The sequence below is a fragment of the Sebastes fasciatus genome, chromosome 7, assembly GCF_043250625.1.
Source record: "Sebastes fasciatus isolate fSebFas1 chromosome 7, fSebFas1.pri, whole genome shotgun sequence".
NCBI lineage: Eukaryota > Metazoa > Chordata > Actinopteri > Perciformes > Sebastidae > Sebastes > Sebastes fasciatus.
The window spans coordinates 11,993,315-12,020,231 of NC_133801.1; the positions used below are offsets into that span (position 1 = coordinate 11,993,315).

Genomic DNA, 26,917 nt, shown 5'->3' on the forward strand with positions numbered 1-26,917 from the left:
GGTTAGTGAGAAGGAGAAGACACTTTCAAATCACTCATGTCTATATTTTAAAACAGCCTTTACTGATGTTACATTTTCTTTGTGTGTAATGCTTGAAATATTCTGGTGATTACACTAAAGACTCTTTGTAAATGTGGCTTATGCATTAGTATTGTAATGTGTCAGCAAAATGCTGTCGGAGATCCTGCTTTGATGATACTGAGCGATCATATGGAGGGAATTCGGGGAAGTAAGTGAAGACAAAGACTGTTTTGCAAAAATTATTTGCACAAATTAAACATTTTCTTCATTAAAAAAAAATGTGACAGACACAACTGGCACACATCAAAGTTTTCTGCAAATACAATTTGGCTACTTAGTTAATTGATACTTTGAACGTTACAGCGCCACAATAGCAAACGGGCTGGATGGAAGTAGATCAAAGAAGAAGTGTGCGGTTGCTTGGAAAGCTTCTATTCTGTGCAGGCATCGGAGAAATTGGATTAGGATTTATGTCATGGCTGTTTTGATATTCGTCTATTTCACATATGAAAAGTACGTGAGAGCAACTCAATTTAGACTGGCTGAGTGATAGCGAGATTGATTTAATTAAAAAACAGAAATGGACTCTGGTGGAAGGGTGCATATCACCGCGCTACTCGTTTTCCTAATTGACTAAGCTCAGGAGCCAGGCCACAAATGGTCCGGCGGTGACGCAGGTACATCACCCCCGCAGACCTCACAAAGAGCGCCGTGTCATGCCCCAACAAACGGCCGCAGGGCCCAACCACTTACTACATTGCCCGAGAGGAAATCAGTAATTGGCATAATTTTTCATGAGCTCAACCGTAAAGGTGAAATAAATGACACTGTTCAATAATGCATTATATGCATCTATAATTGACTGTGATTTTTTTTTCCTATGGGATATCTTCAGGGAGAAGTGAAGACGGAAAAAAAGCTGTTTCATTTCAATCTTTCTGTTTCGGGGCCAGAAGATGAGCTAGAATGTAAAATTACCAACCTTATAAACATTGATGGGGGATTACACATGACTCTGGGTCATGTTATAACAACTATATTATGTTTTCCATTTATTCTTTTTCAAATGTATGAAGTTTTCTTTTAAATCTGGGCCTTATTGTCATAGATTTGGTTAGTATACTTGTAGGTTAGCACACTGTAATTGAACTCACAACCATAACTGTAGAGATTCTACATTATTACAATTGTCTTTTGCACTACTGCAATTTCTAGTGTTCATACATCTGAGGCAACTACATAATGGATATTGTGGTAGCTAGCAAATAGTGGTTTGTTTACACATCCAGCAGTTAGGGCTGGGCGATATGGAGAAAATCTAATATCTCGATATTTTTTACCAAATACCTGGATATCGATATTGCGACAATATTGTAGGGTTGATCATTGGTGCTTTCACAAAATATTTACACAATGCAATTTTCGATTGTTCAGGCCTACCAGTGGTTATGTGAGACGGATGTAAGTCCAATATTCCCAGTCCTTTTAGATCAGTTTTGGTCTCCACCAACTCCTGAGGGAAACATCTGGGTCTTTAGCTACTAAATGCTCCACTATGTTCCCCAGCTAAAGTTGCTAACTGTCTCTGTCTGCTGTTTGGTGCTGGGCAGGTAGTTCACAGTAAGTTTTTGGGCGGAAAACAGCCGATGAGAGCGATGAAAGTGAAGCAAAACAGTAAAGTTGTGGGCAAGAAAAAACAAAACAATCAGGTACAAAAAGACCTATTGTTATTGAGACCATAAACTCATGTTTACAATTTTTACTGAGGTAATAAATCAAGTGAGAAGTAAGGTCATTTTTTAATAGACTTCCATACAAGACTTCTTTTAGCATCCAGAGGAGTCGCCCCCTGCTGGATGTTAGAAAGAATGCAAGTTAAAGGCACTTCCACATTGGCTTCACTTTTCAGAGTCGCCCACTGGTAAAGAACAATGTACGTGACATGGCTTGAGACTTTTGGGGTTTCTTAAGACATTACAATAATCCAACATTTGTTATATTTGACCTTTTGTAGACGCTCTTACTCAACAATCTTGCCGATCTGCATTAGAATCTTAGGCCTTACATCATGTGAACTGAATGCTCATTACAGTACATACTGCTTGGCATTTGTATTGTATTGTACAAACAGAATGATTACTTAAACCTAAGCAGACTTTTTATACACCAGAATAAGGCAAAAGCATATCTGTTGGCTCTTTTTCAATATTAAGAGAATTGAGAAGAAAAATCTAGTGTAAACTCTATTGAGCTGGTTTTCACAGTTGATGATTTATTATTCAAAATGTGATTTTTGGGAAAGCAGCTGCAGTAACGTTCCCATAGAGTTACTGTACAATGTGACAAACGCACACCTATACTGTATGGTTCAGCATCATGCAGGACTGTGATCCTTCACACAATAGAGCTGATCAGTTGACAGGGTGTAACCAACCATGACAGTGTGCTTTCAGAGCCACTGGGGCGCTTCATTTAAATAAACGTGCAATCAATGCCGATGGGAGCGAACAGCAGGTAAAGATTAATTCACTAACTGGCTGTTTGCATGAATCGCAAGAAGGAAGATTGCATTTACACTATTTTTTGGGAAACTGCTACTTGGACACCTGATCAAAGCATGCAAAAGAGTTGGTGAGATTTTCAGCATCTCATGTACCTGCAGCGTTACGTGAATGGTCCCAGCAGTGCCACATGGGAAACTAGTGACAACCTATTAACTCTCACTCCATAGTTACATATTCTGTCTTTCATGCAGCCGCCGGCTCTATTCATGAACACTCTCTGACATGGGAAGAAGAGAGAACAGCGGAGAGCAAACACGAAGAGGCAAAGAGAGAATCAGAGAGACAGTGGGATTGATTCAGCTTCCCATATTTCAGAGGGCACTCGCGTTGCATCTGTTGAGCGAGCAGAGCCATTGTCTGAGTTGTCATCGCCGCCGCGGTAGGGGGACTCGGCACCGCATGGCAGCGTGGCACCGGGTGCTTCGCAGTGACAATGTGACAGCGGGAACCCTGGGTAATTAAAGCAACTCTCTGCTCTGTGCCCTCAGGGCAAGTCTGCCTGGATGTGGAGATCATACCGGGCCCCCGCTCACATTCAAGACTCACAGTAGCCACGGCAATTTTTCACCTTAACAAATTCCTGTTCCTGCTCTGTGGATTTATGGATAGCAGCATTGGTATGATGTAATCAAGCTGTGTTAACGGCAGCTAACAATGCACCCAATTCGACTGTTATCAGGCCATTAAATAGGCGCTATTAGTTGCTATAAGCACAATAGATGTGGGTCAGTAGGGGCCTACTACGATGTAAATGTGAAAGGGAAACTGAAAATCAACACGTAAAACTGAATGAAACGTTTTGAATGCAACAAAATGGCTTCTTTAGGTTTAGGCAACACAACTACAACTTTTTTAGGTTTAGGCAAAAAAAAACATAATCAAGTTCAGGGGGAAAAAACATGTTTTGGTTTAAAATAATTACGTTTCAAAAGTGAAAGTGATACAACATATTGTTGATTTCACACGGGATGGTGAACCCCGGGTGAATCACCTGTATTTTTTGTTGCATCCATCACCCCTGACCTCACCTGATATGGAGTTTCATGGTCATGTCTAGAAGGGAACCAGCAAACTGGGGAAACTCTCGTGAGATTGTCAAGGTCAGTCATTGCCCTCGCATAGTTAATCTTAGGATAAGTCGCCAGGCAGCGAGTCTTGCAAGAGTTTTTGCAGATCTCAGATCAGATTTCGCAATTTGTGGGTTCCCTTAGACACGACCAAGTTTCACGCTATCTATACTACAGCGCCTGACTTCCACTCCTGCTCCTGTCTTAATTACTGCGGTCGCTAGAGGACTTTGACCTGTGCATGACCCAAATTTGAAATATAGTGTACAGGAATTTTCTTTTTCATTTAAACTGATTAAATGAATTAAAAAAATAAATATAAAATCTAATTAATCTAGCCATCTATCAAAGGCCATTAACCTGAAAATAACATATAGCAGCTAGAAGTTCTGAGACAGGCAGACAACAACCCTTCAGGCCCGGGCAGTCCAGTATGAGTAAGCATTCCCGCTGATCTGATCTGCCCAGAGGCAATACACCATGCACGGAAGTTAAATGACTGTCTTCCAATTTGCTCTCATGAATATTAAGCAGTGCTGTGACAGTAGAAAGGGTTGGCTGTGTGCAAGCTGCTGATCCACACCGACAGATCTGTCCTCTGATGTCTAGGAGGGGCGGGCAACGCTAAAACGAGTCCCCCACAGCAGATGAGCCTCCTCCTCCTCCTCCTCCCCGGTCTATTTTCACGTCTTAAATGGGCCAGAGTGGCTGCCTGTCTCATCAAGGGGAAGCCAGAGACCCTGGACTGTTTCTCACTTTAGTAAAACTGAGCGATAAAGACAGTGATGTCTAAATTATGCTGCGGCTGATGATGATGAGTGCATGAGAGAGGATCTGATGAGGGATTATACTGTAGCAAACTATAGCAGCTCCCTCTACTGCTGATGATGATGAATAAAACCTTCCACTAGTGCAAATCTAATATTGCTATGTGATGTAACCAGCGCACTAGGACGTACAGGGAAACCCATGACTGTAATAAAGTAAATAAAACAAAGATTGCATTCAGTGTCGCATAGATCCACTGTGTGTTTACTATGAGTGTGAACCTAGAAACTCCTACAACAGCCGCTGCAATTAGAAGGAACTTATTACACATTATTTAAGATTCAACACCTGCAATCTTACCTATTAATTAAAATAATTTTCTAATTTTACCGAGAACTCAGGAGAGCAGCACTGTGGTGTTGCCTCTCCTCAACCTAATTAACAAGAATGAAAAACTATGTATTTATAGAGAGCTAATGCTAATCCTTTTGAAAAACGGTGCGGATATATTTATAAATATTTTTATGGTTGATTTATTCTTGCGAGGTGCATCATCGGTGGTAACACACAGAGACTGCCAAAAAGACGAGCAGTAGCTTTTTGAATGCAGTCTGATGTATGTATGGTGGAGATCACAACAATCATAAAGAGTCATATAACATAATCAAACTGATTATATTCGATTTGCTGTCAAATCAAAGTCTGAAACGTTAAATAACTCATTTTGAGTGTTTGAATAAAATGTGAACTCTGAATGCCCCGACTCAGTTCCCCCCCAAGGAGCTTCAAAGTTAGAAAAGAAAAACATTTTTTCTCCACAAAATATGACAGCATCACATACTATACAGTATATATCCTGCATCTGCTGGTTCCAGCACATCATTGCAGCTAGTATATCACGCTTACATCTAGACGGATCAAATGGAGATGTCTTGTATGTTGTTTTTATACATTTTGCCGCAGTTTACCCAGTCTAATGTTGTGACCTTTAATATAGTCTAAGATGAGCTGGTTTGAACGATGCTTTGTAGCACAATGTGTTGAAACAACAGACCCATGGGTGAGTCAGGAAAGAAATAGTTGGAATAATCAAGGTGAAGCGGTAAAGTAATTAAGTAAAAGAACAGTGTGTAACATTTCGGAGGATCTATTAGTAGAAATGGAATGTGATATTCACAACTATATTTTCATTAGTGTATGATCACCTGAAACTAAGAATCATTGTGTTTTCATTAACTTAGAATGAGTCCTTCATATCTAAATAGGGAACGGGTCCTCTTCACAGAGTTCGCCATGTTGCTCCGCCATGTTTCTATGGTAGCCCAGAACGGACAAACCAAACACTGGCTCTATCGAGATCATTTCGAGTTTTTACGTTACCTGAAGGTCACCGTAGCTCTCCGACACGCCAAACTGCGGTAACGTGAGCTATTGAGTCAAAACCGTGGTACCGTCAGCCGCCGTCTGACTTCCGTTGCTCCTAAAGTAGTGTTATTATGGAAAGAATGGCCTCTGAGCGAGGTGAACGGCGTTAGCACAGTTTTGCACTCGGCGGCACACGTTACCGCAGTCTTGGAAAGGGACGAGTGAGCGGAGGGGTACTCAGTTGGTTACAATCTGCAACCACACCACTAGATGTCACCAAATCCTACACACTGTCCCTTTAAGACAACAGAAACATATTGCCATGACATGATTCCACCAAGAGAAATTCGCAATAACACAGAATAATCGCACAGCCCACGCCACTAATGATTATTTTCATTGTCGATTAATCTGTCGATTATCTTTTTCGATTAATCGATTAGTTGTTTGGTCTATAAAGGGTCAGAAAATGGTGAAAAATGTTGATCAGTGTTTCCCAAAGCCCAAGATGACGTCCTCAAATGTCTTGTTTTATCAACAACTTGAAGATATTCAGTTTACTGTCAAAGAGGAGTAAAGAAACCAGAAAATATTCACATTTAAGAAGCTGGAATCAGAGAATTTTGACTTTTTTTATTTAAAAATTGCTCAAACCGATTAATTGATTATCAAAATAGTTGGCGATTAATTTAATAGTCGACAACTAATCGATACATTTTTGCAGCTTTACTTGGGACACCACTGAACACATGGTAAACATCTGCCTCTGAATGGATGGAGTTCTCTATATGATCCAATAATGATATCCAGTGCTTATTTATACAGCAATATCACATTTCAACAAATATGTCTACTACCTGTTAATGAGTTCTCAAACCATTATTACTGTATGGCTATGATTCAAGCTCAGTTTTGCTGTGGCCAGCCTGTCAGTAATCTAATAGCCTATATCATTATGACAGATGCTATATTTTGGATGACGAGTATAGTTCAGTCAACATCAGAAACTTCGAAGCTTTAAGATCCTCTTTGTGATTTACTATTATACTTTAACATGTCTCATTGAGACTTGAGTGGATATAATCAAATCGCCTCCAAACTAATCTAATGGTCAGCATGCATGGCCTCTCTTGATAACACGATTAAGCAGCAGCGCTCTCGTTGCACAGATGCCTGTTGGCAGAGGCCTTACCTCAGTTAAACAAGTAGATATGGCACATGCTGGACAACCAACCTCATTATGTCACCAAACATTACGGTTAAGGGCCTTCAAAAGAGTTGCTGTTGATGGTGTCTTAACATGACCGCTGTCCACCTGCATGCCAGCTCAGGTAACGCGATGTCCAATCGAGGTTTCAGTGAACACAAGCTGCGACATCAGAGGCTGCTGAAGAGAGTGACCTGACACTGACGACACTGACGGCCCTAAAGGATCTCATTTCACTAGTGTTACCTGAATCTGCCAGCTAGCCATGGCACACACTAATAACTTTTTTTCACTTTAAGTTCTGCTTTTATATTTTTAATTATTAGGTGGTGACTCTTCTCAACTGGACACCATGTGCTGAATTTCATCCTTCTGCGTGCTTACAGGCCAAAGTCAACACCTTATTTCAACAAATGAAGATTCACCTCAATCTGTGTATTTTTAGAGAAAAATAAATCATTGCTAACTATACAGCAAATATGTGTAACGTTTGAATATTGCACGCAAGGTGGTCGGGGTGGATGATGGGCGTACAAGATGCAGGATTTTGACACCAAAAATGTTGGGGGTTGCGTCACAGTGGGCGACCTGCGGTTCTGAGACGTGAAACCAATGCAGAAGTGTCTTAAACTTGCATTCTTTCTAATAGCCAGCAGGGGGCGGCTCCTCTGGTTGCAGAAAGAAGTCTGATTGTATAGTCTAAGTCTATGAGAAAATGACTCCACTTCTCACTTGATTTATTACCTCAGTAAACATTGTAAACATGAGTTTATGGTCTCAATCGCTAGTTTCAAGTCCTCTTCAATACAGCATAATGCTCCTTTAGTAAATTATGGTCCCATTTACAGTAAAATGGACCATAAAGCATTGTATGCTTTAGGGTGTGGCTACCTTGTGATTGCCAGGTCGCTACCACGGCGTTGTCCGGTCTGGGAGTTGTCCGTGTTTTCGTCTTCCAACTTCATCCCTTTCACAGTGTGTTTTCAGTTTATGAAAGTTAATTGTAACATTTGGTCGCTTAAAAAATGTCTCTAGTTCCACCCTCCTGTGTCACTTCTGGTTGCAAAAAAACAAGATGGCGACAGCTAAAAATCAAGCTGGCGACGGCCAATATGATGAACGCGTGGCTTCAAAACCGCAGCCCACAGACCAGTGGGTGACGTCACAGTGAGTACGTCCACTTCTTATACGCAATCTATGATCTTAAGTGGTTCGGTTTAGGCAACAAAAGCACTTTGGTCAAGGTAAGGGAAAGATTGTAGTTTCGGTTAACCATAACTGTTAACAATAACACACAGTCATGCTCCCTAGTCACTACAAGCAGATTTCAAACTGCAAGAGCAGATAATGTAGGAAAAACTAATGAAATACGTGGTCAGTGAATATTTGCAGGTATAAACATTTTTGGGACCTGTGATAAAATTCAAAACGTTGGCTTGAAATCACAGTTCAGGTGGCATTTGCTGTTGCAAATTAGTAGTGTATATAAACATAATTTGTAGAGACAGGGTTGCTATTAGATATTACTGAGACATTTCAGGATAATTTCCCTGTAATTTAACTGTTTGATACTTCATATTGGAGTTTTCTCTTTGGTTTGTTGTATATATTATATATTCCAAATCAATTTTTCTCATCTTTTTGTATTTTCTCTTTAAGAAGCCATTGGTTTGAATTGTGCCACCAATGCAAGTCCTCCTTTTATTCTAGCCGATACCATTCTCACAGCACTTTTGAACTTTATTTTGAAAAATGATATACAAATATGCTGCCCTTAGTATTAATGTTGTACAGGTAATAATGCCATTACAAGGCCATGGCGGCCCTTTGAAGATATACCGCCGTCCCTGTTTTGTCCAGGAGACGTCTGTGACCAGCAGCTGGTGGAGTGTGTTAATGTTGATGTCACAGCAGCTGGCTGCTCTCATCCTGTTAGCTCTGCCTGCCATTATCAGCCCCCCTCCTCCTCTTCCTCCTCCTCTTCCTCCTCCTTTAAAGCTGCTGCTACTGCTGCTGCGTGCCATGCTCATTTTAATACTCCAGACTCATTTGACCGTCTTTATGGACTTATCATATTAAACATTTATCGCAGCCATTTCCCTAAACCAAGCATGTTTATTCAACACTTAGGGGACCACAGCACGGCTCCTTTCAGCACCCCCCTCCCCTACCCCACCCCCGCCACACACACATAAAAACACATCCTTATTTTCTCCTTTTCCTTGTTTCTCTCCTCCTCTCTCCCTCAGCCCCCTGGCTTGCTTTATTACAACCCTCCTCTGTATGTGCCACTGCCTGAATTAAAAGGTATTCTTTGCAGAATTTCTTCTCCTCTCCGGTCATCCTCTCTCCCCCCGGTAGCTGGGACACCGGCGGGCTGAGGTGCCATGTGAAGCCCGGCAGCCGAGCAGACACAAATGTATTCTGAGCATTTAGTACTTTGGATGAATCGAGTTTTAATTTAATCATCTGATCAAACACTAATTAGCATAATCACTTGTGGGGATGGATGGTCCAGATAGAGAGACACAGAGCGACACATAATAGACCTCATCCTGGCAACAGTCTACGGGGACACTTAGCAACATGTAAACAGTTACATGCTCCTAGGGACCCATGCAGGGCTCTGTCCAAATTACCTCCCTTTGTACGAACAATACATCCAATTCCCTATTTCCTTCAACAGCGCAGCCACTGCAGAATGATCTATTCGCTGCTAGGCTACCCTACAATCAAAATGCACTGCTGCCAGGCCCCGTGCCCGCTTATTTGATCTCGGACAAGATGGCTTACTGCAGCATCACGCCGTGGTCGGAGCAGAGGAGGTCTGGGAATTCTAGGAATACCACAAAGTGCTAAGATTATTGACAATGCACTCAGTCTCACACCGGGCCGGGGGATCGATGAGTGGCTAGAAGGACATAAATCAGACTCCTGTGGCTCCACTCCATGTCACACCCTAACCCACCCACCCAGGTCCCCAATTAAATGCACACACACAGGCAAGTACGCATGCACACACACTCTGTAAACCTCCCCACATATATATAGTGCATGTAAACACCCGCAAATACACAATAAAGCACCCACTGTACACACTTCACACACACACACCTTTACCTCAACTCCAACAAGATGACAGCGCTTTAAAAATGGCCAGCTAAAAATAGCCGCCACTAACTTGGTCTTAAATCTTAGCATCTGTGCCAGGTTTAAAAATAAAGAGCAGTGTCGAGAAACCAAGCTGGACCCATTTGTCTTTCTGTCACTCTGTCTATCCAGCTTTGCCTCCTCCGTTATCCCGTAGCCTACTTTAATATTCAAGACTGGGGAGCATCAGAAACACGGTGAGATATCTCCTGGAAATGCGGTCTTGAATAATGTGATTGAGATGTGGAGCTAAGATGCATTGGTTGATTATATTTAGTTTTAGTCCTTGAAATATGAGAGGAAGAAAGAGAAAGAGACAGAGCGGTAGACATGTTAGTGAGCCACAATACATCAGGCCCATGCATCATGCCCAGGCCGGAGTCGCAGGGATCAATTCAGCCTTGGGCCTGGGAGTGTGTCGAGTTCAAAGCCCGGCCCTGGTATGTGGAGGACTGGATTAAGAGGCAGTATTTATGAGGTCCAGCGTGAATGTTTGTCTTTGTGGGTGATGGATAGCAAACTCATCACACCTCCGCCACCTGTCGTCCACAGTGAACAAAAGCTCTGGTGGGGAGCTCAACACAAGGACTGTGGGCCTAGTGCGCAGTGTACAACACACACTAAAGCGGAGAGAACACTGCATTGACGGCATGTACAAACTCTATTTGGTTAAAGCTTGTGGTTTTGGTTAAATGGTACTGCAGTAAAGTAAAAACGCCCTGACGCGTCCTTTACGTCACTGTTGACTAATCAATACTTAACCAAGACCACGATCTTTCGCCTACCTTAAAAGGTGCTAAATGCGAGATTGGGAAAAAATGTTTTGCCTCTGCGCGGCTCTCAACATGGCGACAGCTAGTAGTGCAAACAGTGAAAACAACGGCAACAGTGCTGACAGAGCTAACAGTGTTACGCTGGGGGGGAACCGGAGAGTGGGTGCTACGCTTCTGCAATGGCGCTGTCAGTCGGAACGTCAAAGAACATATATCGCCAAGAAGTAAAAGTAATTTGTTCGTTCCATTGCAACATCAGTGCCCAGCAGCAAAGCTACGTTTCCACCATTTTGGACTGAAAGCGACTACCGGACGCCAGTAAAACGTCCGCCTAAAAAGTGACATACAAAAGTAAAACAAAATTATTTCTAATCTATTGTCGTATTTTACCGAAATGGCCTGTGTTGAACAATAAAATATTATAAATATAATAAGCGTTTTCAGTTCAAAAGGGCGGCAGCAGCTGTTGTCAAAAACAAAACGGCAGAGTTTCATCTCTTTGCTTCGATACTCTTTGATGGCGTTATCAGCTGTAACCGCCATATGAGCACAGTGCAGAGTGGCGGCCATGAGCTAGCCAGTAGGGCACGCTCACATGCACTAAATGGCACGCACGCCGTTAATATAAACTATAATGAAAACTAGAAGTGAATTCATCATTACTGCAAAGGACTGTCATATTAGCTTAGGTATTTATCAACCTCCTATATTCTGTGTATGTCGATCATCAATGCACCCGCAGATGATTTGGCCTCTTCACATTCACATATCAAAGTGCTGTTTGCCAGACCTCTTTCAGTGATGACAAATCTAGGGTTAGGGGGTCAACATAGGGGTAGGGTCGATGTGACGAAATATACCATGAAACGATATATATTTGAGATTTTGCCAAACCCTTTATATCGTGGTAGCTATCCCTTTAAAGAAACAGTGTGTAGCATTTAGGGGGATTTATTGGCAGAAATGGAATATAATATTGATAAGTATTTTTTCTTTAGTGTGTAATCACCTGAAAATATGAATCGTTGGGTTTTAGTAGCCCAGAACGGACAGACCAAACACTGGCTCAAGGCTTTTCACGTTTTTGCATCGGCCACTGTATCTCTCCTCCACGCTTGGCACACGAGAGAAGTTTCAGTTAGTTTCAATCTGCAACCTCACCGATGGATGCGCGCCAAATCCTACACGCTGCACCCTTAATAATCTCTGGATGTACACACTGTCTCAAATGAAGATTGGAAATGTATCATCTAAATTATAACATGCTGAAGCTTTGGGATTTTTGTATTCTCAATACAGACCTTGCTTGGTTGGCCACAATCTTGATATACTACTATTATAAAATGGATCAGCACCAGGCTGTACATCTTGACATAACAGTCTTGACTTATGGGTCGAGGAAAGAGTTGGGAGAAAGTCGTAGGTCAATATGCCTCATGTCTTAGAGAGGTGTTTTCTAAACTTCTTTCACCCTTCCTCCAAAACATCTCTGAAACTAAATCAAGATAGAAGCACTCACTGCACAGGAGAGCAGAAGTGCCTCTCTCTTGACTTAGTCTGTTTTCAACTGTCAAATAAAGCTTTTACATCCGTTCCTCCGCTACAGTACCTGTGCAGCGCTGCACGGTAATATAACATGTCACTTTGACAGGTGCTGAGTGAATTAAAAACATCCTCTCTACTGAGAAGCCAGTCTGAGAGGGAAACCCCCGCCAGATGTACTACAACCTCACTTTGCACGCATGATCAAACACCTACATCTGGGCGCTGAGGGCTTCTCTGCTCTTCCCCGCAGATGCTAAATGATATCGTTAACATTTTAATGCAAGAGACATTTACACGCGGGCTTGCGCAATTACACCTCTGATTCAGTGGAATCCAGACAGACACAGTGTGATCGGTAATTAGATTTTACATTGGGTGAAACGCAGCACACACACACACTCACACTCACACACAGTCGCCAAAGCTTGCTCCTAATTAGAGAGCTAGACAGGCTCGAGGAGGTACGGTACAGTAGAGTAGCCCTCATTATACAGCTGGGATGTATGAACTAGGGGATATCTATTATGATCACACATCAGGGTATCCATTACCCAACATTAGCAGCCCTTTCAACTGGAATCACACACTGAGTTCAGACTGTAACCCAACAAACCCTCTTATAACTCACACAAGTGAGCAAGAGTTAAGTGGGTTTGTAAACTTAATTTAGCCCATTAGGTATTCATATCAGAGCGAGACTGCACAAGATGATCTATCACTTGGCTGTACGCTACGTGTTTTCATGGGGTAATTTAATTTCATGAGCTGTGATAGCGCTTCTGCAACCAAACCGTAATTGGTGATTAGTAAACAGACTAATGGCTGGGAGTGCGGCGTGCGGCTGGTCACTCCGTTTACTGTGGCCACGGCGAGGCCGCTGATCTTTGGTCGTCTTTACACAGGATTGAGAATCACCTCACAGCTCCAACAAATGGGGCTCTCATCAGTGCGCCGCCTTCATCGCCTCGTGCCTCATGTAGATTTATTGCCATGCAAAAAATCCGGTTTGCCCGCTCCACTCGCAGCCAAGTTCAATCTATCTATCCACCCCGGTCCCTGTAGCATTTTCATCCAGTGTTTCAGGTTGCTAATAATGTGGGGTCATGTAAAATTGGCAGGCTAACTGATGTTGGCAGCTATTTACTGTACTGTAAGCTACACTGGGCTAGATGCTTTGGAAGAGCTTCCTTATTTCAAAGTGGACCTGCCTTTACCCCGAGAAATGTCACAGCTAATTGAGATCAAAATTTGATTGCGTGATCCCCTGACCTCTGCGTAAATGTTCATTTATTTGAAGACGTACGAGATAAGCCCCTTTTTAAGTCACGAGCGTCAGGTTAAGCCGTGTGTATGTCTACAAATCATCGCAGTCTTCGCCGGGACTGTGCGAGAAGCCTTGTCTCGTTATGTCTTTGCAATGAGAATTTGAATAGGCCAGTTTAGCTTGCTGTGGTTTTGCCTAGAGGCAGCTTTCAGGGAGAGATATTTAATATGTTTCCTCTCCTGTTCTGATGACTGGATTCATAGATTCTACTTTGATAGGCACAGGAAATAGCAAAAGCATGATAAAATACGAGAAAAAAATGTGCCTGTTGGCGGCAGAACATGTCAGATTTAACATTTTTTTAATGTTTTTTTGATTATGACTGAAGAGTAATCTAAGGACTGTGGTTGTCTTTTGCTACCTTTTGAGATAACTTGCAATGATAAATCAATTGCAATGATTTCCATAATGAAAGCAATTAAAATTTGACATTTTGTGAACATTGTGCAGGTGTGTATCTATTTTCTGTCTTTTTTCATTGGTTGCAGAATCCATTAAAGCTAGGGTTGGTACTGTTCTTCAAAAAACATCTTTATGTTATATTTGTTCAAATTCTCATTACATCCCGCTGTAATAAACCCGTCCATCATCACCATCATTTCATTCGGCCCTAATGTAATGATTGGACAGGCTATCTGCCGCGCGAATACTCGATTCTGATTGGTTAATCACAGGGAATCTACGTCCGTTAATTCTTTATAACAGACCGTTGCTATGGACGCAGTTCTGAACTCAGACTCTGGCGGACCATCTTTATGTAAAATTATTGATTTCTTAAGTAAGGAGCCGTGTAATAAGCGGTGATGCAAGACCCTTCCGCTTCGAGCCGGGTCAGCATCGCCCTGTCGGAGTGTATTTCACAACAATGACCGGCTCGCTGCTCATTATCCTTTACTTATGTTCCTAATATGTTTACGTTCATAATGATAATAGTGGGGGAGTGGCTTTGGAAGGAGGCCTGAAGTGACGAACTGTCAGTGTTGCCGACTTTCTCGCTAGACTTAGCGACTTTTGGAGCTAGTGCTGCTAGCTACGTTCATTAGAAAAGAGTTGCCAACACTGGGCTGGGTTTTTAGGTTGGATAATTTTTTTAAATCTAGCGTCCTCTTGCTAGTTTCTCGACATTACTAACCCAAGCTTTAAGCTGACGTAAGTACAGTGAAATGACCACAATGCAATGTGGAAAAGAACCCCACTTATCAGCTACTGTATGGACATGCTGATGTAACAGGATGTGATTTGAACTTTTGGGGACAGAGCTTTCAGTGTGAAAGCCCCCACCCTCTGGAACTTTCTCCCCATAGAGCTCCGCAACGCCCCATCTCTGGACAGCTTCAAAAGACTTCTTAAAACCCACCTCTTCAACAAGGCCTATGGCCTCTAGCTACTACTATGTTCCTATTTATGTCTATGTTAAGCGTCCTTGGGTTTCTTGAAAGGCGCTATATAAATCAAAGTTATTATTATTAGTATTATTAGTATTATTATTAGCTCCTAATCAAGTACTTCTGGGTCAACACAGTTTGCGAAAAAGAGCCAGACTCCCAATTTCATTCCCTGTATGGTCCACTATTTCCGTGGTCTGCCATTTTGTAGTGGTGTCCGATTTGTCTTAGAAGCATTTAGGGCTGTCCTTGACCAAAGACATTTTTAGTTGACTAGCACTCATATGATTTTGTCGACTAATCGATTCGTTGATTTAATCGACAGATCTGCAAAACGGAGTTTCTCTACAAAGAATCACATAAAAGCACCACTTTAAATCTTGTCTTTACAAGAGATGTGCTCATGAGTTTCTTGGAAATAAGTCATTTAGCATGAAAAAAAGCATAAAAAATGACTAATCAACTAAAGAAATCTTAGTCAACTAAGACCAAAAAGACAGATTAGTCTACTAATCGACTAAGAGGGGGCAGCCCTAGAAGCATTATTATACCAAACATAAATAATCCCCCCAGATAGTAAACAAGCACCACAGATTCTGAATGATTCTGAATGATCTGAATAGTGTTTGATATTGTTTTTTTGCCACCACACAACAACACCACCATATAGTTTTCTACCCCCATATAGAGTGAACGTTTTCGGACGCAGCCCCTGACACCCGTTAAGGAGGTTACCATAGAGACAGGCCAGTGAGCATGTGATAGGCCCAACTCTGAAACAGCAAGAATTGTCTGGAATCCAATCGCTGTGCTGGTTTCTATCTACAAGGTCATTCATTCATTCTGACAACGCCTGCTCAGCCGACGAACACCTCATTTTCATGATAATCAACAAAACATCCAACCGCAGAGGACAAAGTCACACAGCTACGCTCCTGTACAGGGACGGAGAAATCAAATGACAACGCAAACAGCAATGTGATAAAAAAAAACTACCACGATTGCAGCGCGAATGACGAACACAAAAAGTGTAATGTCTGCACTCAACGCCGTCTTGCTGCTTAATCCCTATCAGTTGTTTGCCACCAGGCCTCCTCAATAATCCCTTATGCAATAAACGGACACAATCTTGCATGGCAGTTGATCTAATGTCAGAGTCAGATGATTATGATTAATGAGGATTCCTTATTGTTCCTTTATGAGTTTCAGCGCAAGCTGGGCTGAGGGAGATACCATTTTATATGGAGTCAGTGTCAATAAACGGTACCGACTGCCTCGCCATTGAAAAAGCGACGACACAGAAACAAAAATCCATTTCGAAGCCTTATTTTATCATCCCAGCCAGAAGGGAAAATCCATTTTGGGGACACGCCGTATCATATCACAGCCCCTCGATGTGGTTAAATTAATTCTTTACCTGTAAAATCACCAAATTTTTTGCTTTGTGAATTCAGCTTTGCTTGACCCTTTAATATAAATGCAGCCGACCGCGGGCTTGATTTGGTTTCAATATGTGAACAATCCCCATCTTGTCACCCTGATGTGTTTTCTCACAGACATGTTTCCATTTTCTTTTCTTTTCTCCCTCTCCTTCTTCGACTCTCCCCTGTTTTCATACACACCCAGTCAGCCATAATCCCTCCCTGTAGAAGGGGGCTCCGGCCAATAAGTGAATGCAATAAACTGTATCAATTTTCTGCTATTGATTATAGATACACTATATGAGCACACAAATATGCATGCGCGGTGTCAGCCGCATGCATGTGTGCACTGGTGCACATGCACGCAAATACACATGTGTGCAAGAAAACTGAGACAAGACGCACAACCAAATGTGGGTGTTTGAATACAGTATTTGAATGGAGAATGAGACTTTCGGCTATTTGACTGGAAAATTTATTTCACATTTTGGTGTGCGTTTGTGAACTACTTGTGAAATAAAAAAAAGTGACCTCTGTGGAATCTGTTTCATGACACTTTAAAAAAAGAAAATAAATATATATTTTCATGATAACTAACATGAACAATTTGAACTAATGGTGCTAATTTTCTCTTTATACAAACTAAATTTGAAAGGTAAATAACAAAGAAGTATTCAAATTGGTGACAAAATGTTGGAAACACTCTGACAGAAGCATAAATACATTTGAATATTCTACATCAAATACATTCAAAATGAAAATATGGATTACTGATTCTTAAATATGTGTATAAATTGAGCAATTTAAATGCATTACATTCATTTAGGCCACTTTAAACTTGAAAAATATGCTCACTGTGGGGGAGGGGGAAGGGGTTAAACCAAATGTCCATTATATCAAATACGTCACTTATTACTAAGGGCCACAGTGGAGCAAGGTTGTGACAGAATAAGTATCATTAGGCGTCAAAATAAAAACAGAAATTACATCCAGTGGATGCAAAATGAAAAAACAATTAAAACTTGAATCTTTAATATCATATATAATCAATTAATTAAATACAGGCCCCAAAAACAAACATAATTGTATTTCTCATGGCTCAGGATGTATATATGTGAAGGCCAGAAGATGTTGCTTGAAGGATTTAAAACATGCCTCGCCTTGTCTCTCTCCTCTCTATCAAGGGTGTCAGCCTTTTGACAAGCATATAAAATCCATTTCATGTGGGTCACAGGTGACCTCCATCTCCATCCTCCCTTCTCCAGTCACTTAGCTGTCTTAGCTGTGATTCTCCTTCCTGCAATATAGGTAATGAGTGCTAATAATAAAAAAAAAGATGAACTTACCATTCAAGATGCTCTGGAAAAAGATAAAAGCCAATATCCACATGCCCTGCTCCGTTCAATCCCCCCCAAGGCTATGCTTTCTCTTCTTCCTCCGACCGGTGCCTCCCTGGGTTTCTCTTCTGTGCGCTTGGGGTAAGGTTAAACATTTGCCACTGTCTTGATGCAAACCGGTCCAAGTATCTACTTTTTAATATCTCCTTCTATACTTTTGCGCTTGGAACAGAAAAACGCGCCTGTGTGATAGTCTTGGAGAGCTGGAGAGAGCTGTGTGCTCAGACTCTCCTCCTCCTCTCTCTCTGCTGCTCCGCGTCTTGCTGCTTTATTCTAAAGGATGCTGAAGGGGGTGAAGAAGCCCAGGTGTGTCTGGTGATGCTGAGTCAGAGCCGGGTACGACCGAAACAAAAAAAAATGAATGCAACACAAAAAAAAAAAAAAACTAAACTAAATCTTTTCTTAAAAAAAAAAAAATCCTAAATAAAACCCTGACTGATGGATCATCCTTATAGGGGAGAGAGGTGGGGAAATGTTTCAAATTAAAAAATAACTAAAAGAGCAAAGAAGCAAACAGAAGGGAGAGGGTGGTGGTGGTAGAAGAATGATTTTTTTTCTTCTGAGACTCCAAAGTCAGATCATCTTCATCGCCTCTGAGCGTCCAGCAAGAGGCGAGCAAGCGCATCTTCCCCGCTGCCGCTTCTCTAATCGCACCACTACTACTGGCTCTCTGAGCATTACACACAATAATAACCCTCCTGCCTTCTCCTTCTCCCCCTGCAGACTGCTTTAATTCCTCATTGCCTTAAAGGAGCAGAGGCGGTTACCGGTCGCTCCTGAGGAGGGCAAGGTGCTCCTGGAAGTGAGAGTGTGTGACTGACTGACTGTGGGGCATTTGCATTAAGGAAATGAGCTGCTGCACCTGACGCACTGAAGCACCTTGGAGAACATTTTTACGCACGGAGATGCAACCGGCTCCAAACAGAGAAGCGCATGTCTGCAGGTGCACTCAGTATACCGCACTATATACACCAGATTTGGCTTGAATTAAACCAATATATGGTATTTCTCTATAATTCAGAATCAGAATTATACAGAATTCTCATTCTGATTCTAATTCTGATCAGAATCAGAATCAGAATCGTGTTTATTGCCAGGTGTAAGAGGCATACACTAGGATTTTTTGCTTTGGTTTTGTTGGTGCAAGTCAAAACAGTATAATAACAATATAGAATAGATAAAAACGTTAGAATGAATTAAAGAGTAAAAAAATTTAATTTCTACTAATATACAATATTCAAAATAAGCTATAAAGACTATACGGATATGAACAGAGAGAGAGAGTTCCCTGTAGGAATGGAAATCTACAAGGACATCAGAATCAGAATCAGAATGGTGTTTATTGCCAGCTGTAAGAGGTATACACTAGGAATTTAGCTTTGGTTTTGTTGGTGCAAGTTACTAACAGTATAATAACAAAAGAATAGATAAAAACGTTAGAATAAAATAAGAATAAAACAATTTTAATTTCTACCAATATACAATATTCAAAATAAGCTATAAAGACTATACGGATATGAACAGAGAGAGAGTTCCCTGTAGGAAGGGAAATCTCTACAAGGACATCCAATGAGGCATGTTTTGCATTCATTTAAGTGCATACATGATGCTTTTTTTTTTTTTGGTTTAATTTGCATCACACTTTTAAATTAATTGACAATTGTGTGAATAGAAGATAGACACATTTTGTCAGTGGTTGCAGAAAATACAGGGTTAAACTAAAACATCCCCCACCCCAAAGGCACACACACACACACACACACACACACACACACACACCATACCGCCTCCCTCAACCCCATAATCCACCACCACCACCACCCCTCCATTTTAATGCCTGCCTTGAAGTCAAGGGTGTAGCTGTAGTAGGCAGTGGAAGCCTGTGGGCCTGTCCACAGAGCCCGGTTACAATGAATGTGATATAACCAGCAGGGCAGTCATTCTCTATTCCACATGACAGAATATAGGCTACTGAAAGTGAAATCCTGTTTATTTACCCCGGGATACTCATTTTCTGCTCTTATATCTGGACTGGAGGAGAGAATCTTTATAATTCTGAATGTGTACAAAGGAAAATAAATAGAAAAAAACAATACGTGGTATGTGTCACGTCAGTCTGTCCTCATCATATTCCTGGTGATATAAATGCTCAACTCAGGTGTAGTTGCATATATGTTTGTCTAAAAGAGCTAATTAGTGTAATCTCTGTGGGTTTGGGAAAGATGGAGGCATGACTTTACGTTTTCCTAATGTTTTGATCAGCCCATTTTCTGTCTTTCTCTGACAGTGTTCACTCCAGTGCAGCAGCTCTGCATTTGCTGAAGTCTGCACCAGAACACACTGTTCTAGCTCGCCTTTAAATGGTATGGCTCTCTCTTTTTTTTTTTCTTACTTCTGTTTTTATTCAGCAAAAGCCAAATTTAAATTCTTTCAATCACAGATGTCCTCCTTTTTTAACTACTGTTACACCAAAATGTATGTTTGATTAAGTAAGAGGATCATTTTACTTACTTTTTCCTGCCCCTAAGCCGTAAGATAAACCCAAACAAGTCGAAGTCTGTAGCGCTGCAGGAGAAAACACGGGTGAATCAGGGCAGTGGGTCAGAGATCCTGCCTGTCATTTAGAGTGGATTAGGAGCGCTGCGCTGGTGTTTTCTTGGCATGGATGGGCAAGTAAGTTCATTAGCAGCAGCAGACTGTGAGATATGATGATTTAAGAGAGAGGATGCAGGTTTATCAGACCTTTGTTTTTCCTCACAAGATGCTCATTCTGCTTCTCAGCACTGCCCTGTTACAGTTGTATATGGGTATATACTGTACATTTACATCACGAAGGATTCAAGGGCACCTCTGTAAAGTCCAAGGACTACATGATGCCAAAGGCAAACGCCTATTCATGCCCTACAGGTAATCAACCACATCGGAAACCGCAGTAGTAATTTTCCTTGGTTCAGCCTAGAGAAGTTTTTTTTTTGCCATTGAAGGTGACATTAACAGCCAGCAAAGACAAACATAACCCAAAAGAGGGCGGAAAAAAGATCCAACTGTGGGCTCAAGGGATTGGGAGAGGGGATCCGTGGAATTAGAGGGCGCCATCTGACATTTTGAGGGGAAATGAAGCATTGGTATAATCTAGCTCAGCAAACAGGATTTTTATGAGAAGCCAAAATTAAAAGAAAGAAATGGAGTAAGTAAAGAAATGCATATCAAAAGGTTAGAATTGTTTGCGTGGGAGGTGGAAACTAATGCTAACCACAAATGGAACAATCAAGCCCTGGCGTCATTTAAGCAGAAAAGAGGAGCTCTTTTCACCCCATGCACATACTGTATAAGCTAGGGCAACAATGGCAGGGGGGGCTGCATACTGTGTGTACAGTATATACACACTCACACCACTGTACACACTCCATACATGGGAGTTGCCCAGTATAAGCACAGTTTCACAATGTGTGTTTGACAGCAAACAAACGCATGCAGAGTAACATCAACACTGACCGAATGACCTTTCAACGACCAAATGACAGCAGGTGTGTTGCTCAAATTACTGATATTAAAAGTTGAGAAAATCTATATAATTTGGCCTTAATAAGTATAGTATGACTTAAATTTGATCCATATATAGTGTCTAATATTTGGTTAGAGAGGGTTAATCGCCCTTTCACCTTAAAAACTGTAATTAAAAAATAATTGCCTCCTTCTTTGTGTCCACAAATATCCAACTCTACGAGGGAAGCTTTTAATAACACATGCATTAAGGTACAATCTAATCCCCGACACACGATAAATAACAAGAACAGAAAGCATCATAGCACAATATAGCTCCGATACAAAAGATCCCATTTAGCTGACCGCGGTGATGCTTCTGTTGATGGCACACAGGGACTTCTTCCATCTTTATGGAAAACAGGTGCTGGTGTTTAGCACTTACACCCAGCAGACAGCTGTACGACTGAACGTGCTACTTGTGATGTGAAAGACAATACCTTGATTTTCACTCTGAAGACGAGAGCCTTGACCTTGTGACCAGTGGGCTGAGGTATTCAGTGGTAAACCCCTAACAGATTATATTCAGGCATGTCGGCATGTTTTCAAACTGCGGAGCCAATATTAATGTCCTTATTGGGATAAATTACTTTCACTTATACTCTGAATTTAAAGCCCATTATGGTATTTATTACACGGCTGTGTTGAATACTCGATTCTGATTGGTCAATCACAGCGTTCTGTCATCACATATCCTTGTGACAACAGGTCAGATATATTACATGATATAAGCATAGATGGCCAAAGTAACATAATTCAGTTTGTCCACAGCCATGTTTTGAATATGAGTAGAGTGGATTTTTGGTGGGGTTTTGAGTTTACTGTGTGGGTAGTGGGGAGGAAAAGGGTGTAGTTCATTATGGCCCCCCAGCATGATGCCTAAACAATGGTAAGTGAATGTGACAATGAGGCCCTGGGGCTGCTGCAGACAGTCTTGGCCTTGCTGTGTGGCCATGCATGCGTGTCTGTCTGTGGGTGTGTTTACATGTGCCACCATGTCAGTGTGTGGATACAAGGGAAGAAGTGGAGCACATGTGAGACGATTCATGAACACTGCTCACCCCGGGTCGTGACTCCTCTGACGGTTATACTCACACTGGCATGGGATCTGTGCTCGGTGCTCTTTATTTTACTGCCAACTTCATCATGAGCGATAAAATAAGACATTAATCAGAGTAGCGGTAGCAGTTATATCAGCGGAAGTTGCAGTATTTTAATTTATCCCACACTGCAATGTAATGTGTGAAATCATTCTGTGTAAAGGCTGCCGAAGTCTGTAGGTGAATTCACTTAATATACAAAATGTTAAGGAGGAAGACTATCTGACAATCCAAATTTATGGTAAAACAAAGAAGATGTAGATGAATGGATGTAGATGACCTAAAGAAGGATTTTGGAGCAACTGAGTCAAAGATAAACTGCATCTTAATATCAGGGAGGTTTTCTTTATCAGTGTGTTGGTGTTCTATCAGATGTGCAATTTAGGGATGGGATATTATTATTATCACTGCACCTTACTGCATTAACTTTAAAGGTTCTCAATATGATATTCAGAGCATATCTATTGCCACCACTCGGCTCTCAACATGGCGATGGCTGAGCCAGCTGGACGGTGGGTGCTACACTGTGACGTTAGCAGCTGTAACCACCATATGATCTCAGTGCAGAGCAGCAGCCATGAGCTAGCCGGTTGGGCACGCTCACATGCACTAACATGCACTAAAAAGGCATGTGCCGCCGACCTGGCTATGTAAACAAACCACAGAGAAGCTCAGATTACAACACTCACAAAGGGAGAGTGACTTCATTTTCTGCTCAGGTAGACATTACTCCTCTCTATAAAACGGCTTTGCTGAATACTCGATTTTGATTGGTCAATCACTGCATTCTACGGTTTGTTATTTCTTTGTAGCAGACCGTATGTATAACAGACCGTTGCTATGGACGCAGTTCTGATGTCGGACTCTGGCGGACCATTTATGTGTCAAATTATTGATTTCATAAGTAAGTAGCCGTGTAATAAGCGGGATAATGTACAGTGAGCGGGTCATTGTTGTGAAATAAACAATGGGGTCTTACACTTTGTGACGGGATGCCGTATCGCCCTGTTGGGATTTATTTCACAACAATGACCGGCTCGCTGTACATTATCCCTTAAACATCTTTACATAGAAAATAGTTTTTTGCTGCTATATTGATGCTCTGGATATCGTATAGATTTTTTTTTTTTTAAACAAATTAAAATAATAAATGCACAAAAAGACAAACATAGCATTGATAATGTCTAGGTCTTTTAAATTAAAATTAATATTAAAGGGAAATTCTGGCTCTTATTCATTCTTCTTATTCACATTTTCATCCTTTATGATTGTTAGTCATTGTGCTACACCAGCTACAGGGATTTCCAGGGAAATAATTTGTGTGTTTATTTACAATCGGACTCAAAAATAAGTGTTAGAGTTCATCCCTGACACATCATTGAAAAGGTGCAGCAGATTAGAGCTCCTTGCCTCCATCAACGTTACTCTCACATGTTCTAATCTCAAATGGCAAGCAAAATGTGACCAATAGTGATAATGGACAAAGATATTAGAATACGACCCAAGCGTTCCTGGGCATTGATGTACATTAAACATCAAAGAAAATGCTGCTACCACACAACTTCACCACACTCTCATCATGTGCTGTCCTCTACAGCTAATGAATCGAGATCAGATAGAACACACCTAGACACAACACTCAGTGTGCTTCAGTGGTCATACTAATTACATCATAAGATAAATCAAATCTTGTGATTTATTGAAACATATTCCAATATTACTGTGATCAGGTCTGCATGTAATCCCATTAATAACCATCGTTGTTGCAAAATATTAATGGTAGGAGGATAGAGCACATTATTCCTCAGCTATGTTTCTTCTTCACGCACCACACATGTCCTCCGCCCCTCCCTGTCCCTCTGGCCGACCCTGTCCCTGGCGTGTGTGCAGGCAGGCTGGGTAATCCCTCAGGATGGGGCCTCTTGTTTTGACAACTCCTGTGAAGCCCAGTGTCTCTTACAACAAAACACAGACTGGCCTATCATCAGCAAAATGTCAGCCCTCGGCTCACTCCTTCACCACCCAGAGGAGGATCAGGTTGCCTTTACACTATGCGACCCATTAACTCAGAATAGAAACATTCTCAGCACCGGTATAATGATCCCCTTTGTTTGCTAAGACAATGACATTGATAAGAGACAAGCCGCGCTCGTGGCTCCTGATAGAAGTGTGTATAAGGTTACATGTTGCCAGGGCAGGAGTGATGTGGCTCCTAAACAGAGTTCAGGGTGGTGTACTCTTACCATACTGGTCCCAGTGGAACCAAAAGACACCTGCAGGTCAATCAGCATCAGGACACATGCACACTCTGCAAATTAGGACTGCTATGACTGTGTTCAAGAAGTCAACATGTCAAGGGGACTAATGATGAAATACTAAAGAGGAGATGTGCTGCTGTGGAGGTCAGTGAACTTTTATAGTGGCTGCATGTTGTACAGCCCATGTGCTGTTTTCTACTCCCTTTTATGTTCTTCTGGTCTTTATAAATAACGTTGGTTATCTGATTATCTGTGTTTTGGAAGGAGGCTGAATAGGAAGTGATCGGGTCTGGGTTTCCACAGGCTTACAAGCCGATCATTAACAAGGAGCTAGCGCAGATTGTGCGGCTGCAGACCATAGACTGTATATAAAGTTGGACGACATGACAGCTCTCCAAAAGTGAAGGCAATACATCTTGATCGCCCCCTGGTGGCTGGCTGCAGTATAGATCATAAATTCCGCCCCCTCCATGTTAGTGGATGGGACATGGGCCAAACTAAAAGGTCAAAGTACACGTCAAATACATTTTTCCCAAAGATGGTTTCTGTCATTTTAGGAAGTTCTTATCACGCTGATGTAAGTTTAGTTTTAATTAGTTATTTGATGCTATAGAAAGGGGGTTGGTAGGACCTTGGTACCGAGGCTCCAGCCCCCGATCACTACTGCGCAGACTCTGGCTCCAAATGACATCAAAATTTCAAGATGGCAGCTCCTGTATCCGGGATATTTTGGCTTCACTTCTGTACAGTGGGAGGAAGTGAAGACGCGTTGTCCATCTATATATACAGTCTATGGAGCAAACATTGATGTTTCAAATTTCGAGAGGCATGCACTGGGTTTGCGGGGCAGCAGTGCAAGAAGTATGCAGTCAATTTAAGAGTGGTATCGTCTCATTTAACTCTCAGCAACAAACTAAATAAACACTATTGACCCCTTCAACTTCAACAGTCAGAACGTCACATTAGATTTGTGTGTCTGCATGATTATAGCTGTCAGAATAATTAAAAAAATGGCAAGAAGCTGAATTATTGTTGTTACATTTTGACGTATATTTAGATGCATACAAAAATCCAGATCAAAAGAACAAGGGACGTTGTACACATCAGCACACTTGATGTACAGTGAAGACTTTCTTCTGTCCATGACTCAACTTAGAAGTGTTGACTGCAGATATTTAAAAGTTGAAGCAAACATGATAGCTACTCTTGTTGTCACTTAATTGCTGTGAGTATTAGAGGAATTATCTGATGCTCTGAACAAAATAAGACCAGAAAGTTGGTGATTTAAGAACACTTAATGCTTTAATATCTAAAACAGTGAGTCAAAGCGAAAGGAAGGAGAAAACTAGAGGTTGTAATATGATTTACCTGCAGTGCTCCTCACCTAGGGCCAGTTGCATAAAGATAAACCTAGTCTTTGTCTTAAATATAACTTAAAGTCAGACTTGCTATAGAAATTTAAATTTACCTGTTGCATAAAGCTACCCTATGAGTGACAAATGTAAGACTGACTTAGCCTGTTGCGCAATGCATTATGGGTGAAATACGACACTTTACAGAAGAGAAAAAATGGCGGATGCTACAGCGACGAGTATGGGAGAAAATAACAAAAGGTAAACAGCATAAATCCAACGGTCGTTATAACTGTTAAAGATGTTCAGAAACTATTCAAAAATATGGTAAGAATCTGTAATACGGCCTCACATTTCCGGAATACTGTATTTTAACCTATAAGACTTCAATTCCACTCTGCAGAACGGACCACAGTACATGCACTACAGTAACCTTTTCCATCTCCCTCTCAATTCACGATACCAACACCCCAGCCTGCTACAGCAACCCCAGCCAGTTTCCCATTGGTTAGCCCCAAGGCACAGAGGAGCATATCTGTAGCCAACCTTGACGTGCTAAACTAGGACGCTGAAGGGGACAGAAATGGGAGGAGAGAAGGGGAGAGGCAGGGGAGCGAGCGAAAAGGAGGAGAGTGGGGGGAAAAAAACGTAATGAAAGGCTGGTGGAAGAGTGGCAG

At 41.5% G+C, this 26,917-nt stretch overlaps 1 protein-coding gene across 3 annotated transcripts in view; it reads right to left on the minus strand.

Annotated features, from left to right (window-relative positions):
* dscamb (Down syndrome cell adhesion molecule b) overlaps positions 1-18,917 on the minus strand; it is a 147,864-nt gene extending 128,947 nt beyond the window's left edge. For 2 of the 3 annotated variants that reach the window (XM_074641597.1, XM_074641599.1), the window contains exon 1: positions 17,937-18,917. In XM_074641597.1, the coding sequence (XP_074497698.1) occupies positions 17,937-17,979 (43 nt within the window). In that variant the 5' untranslated portion in view covers positions 17,980-18,917. The remainder of the gene's footprint in view (positions 1-17,936) is intronic. The other variant, XM_074641598.1, reaches the window with a different exon arrangement.
* Positions 18,918-26,917: the final 8,000 nt, after the last annotated feature.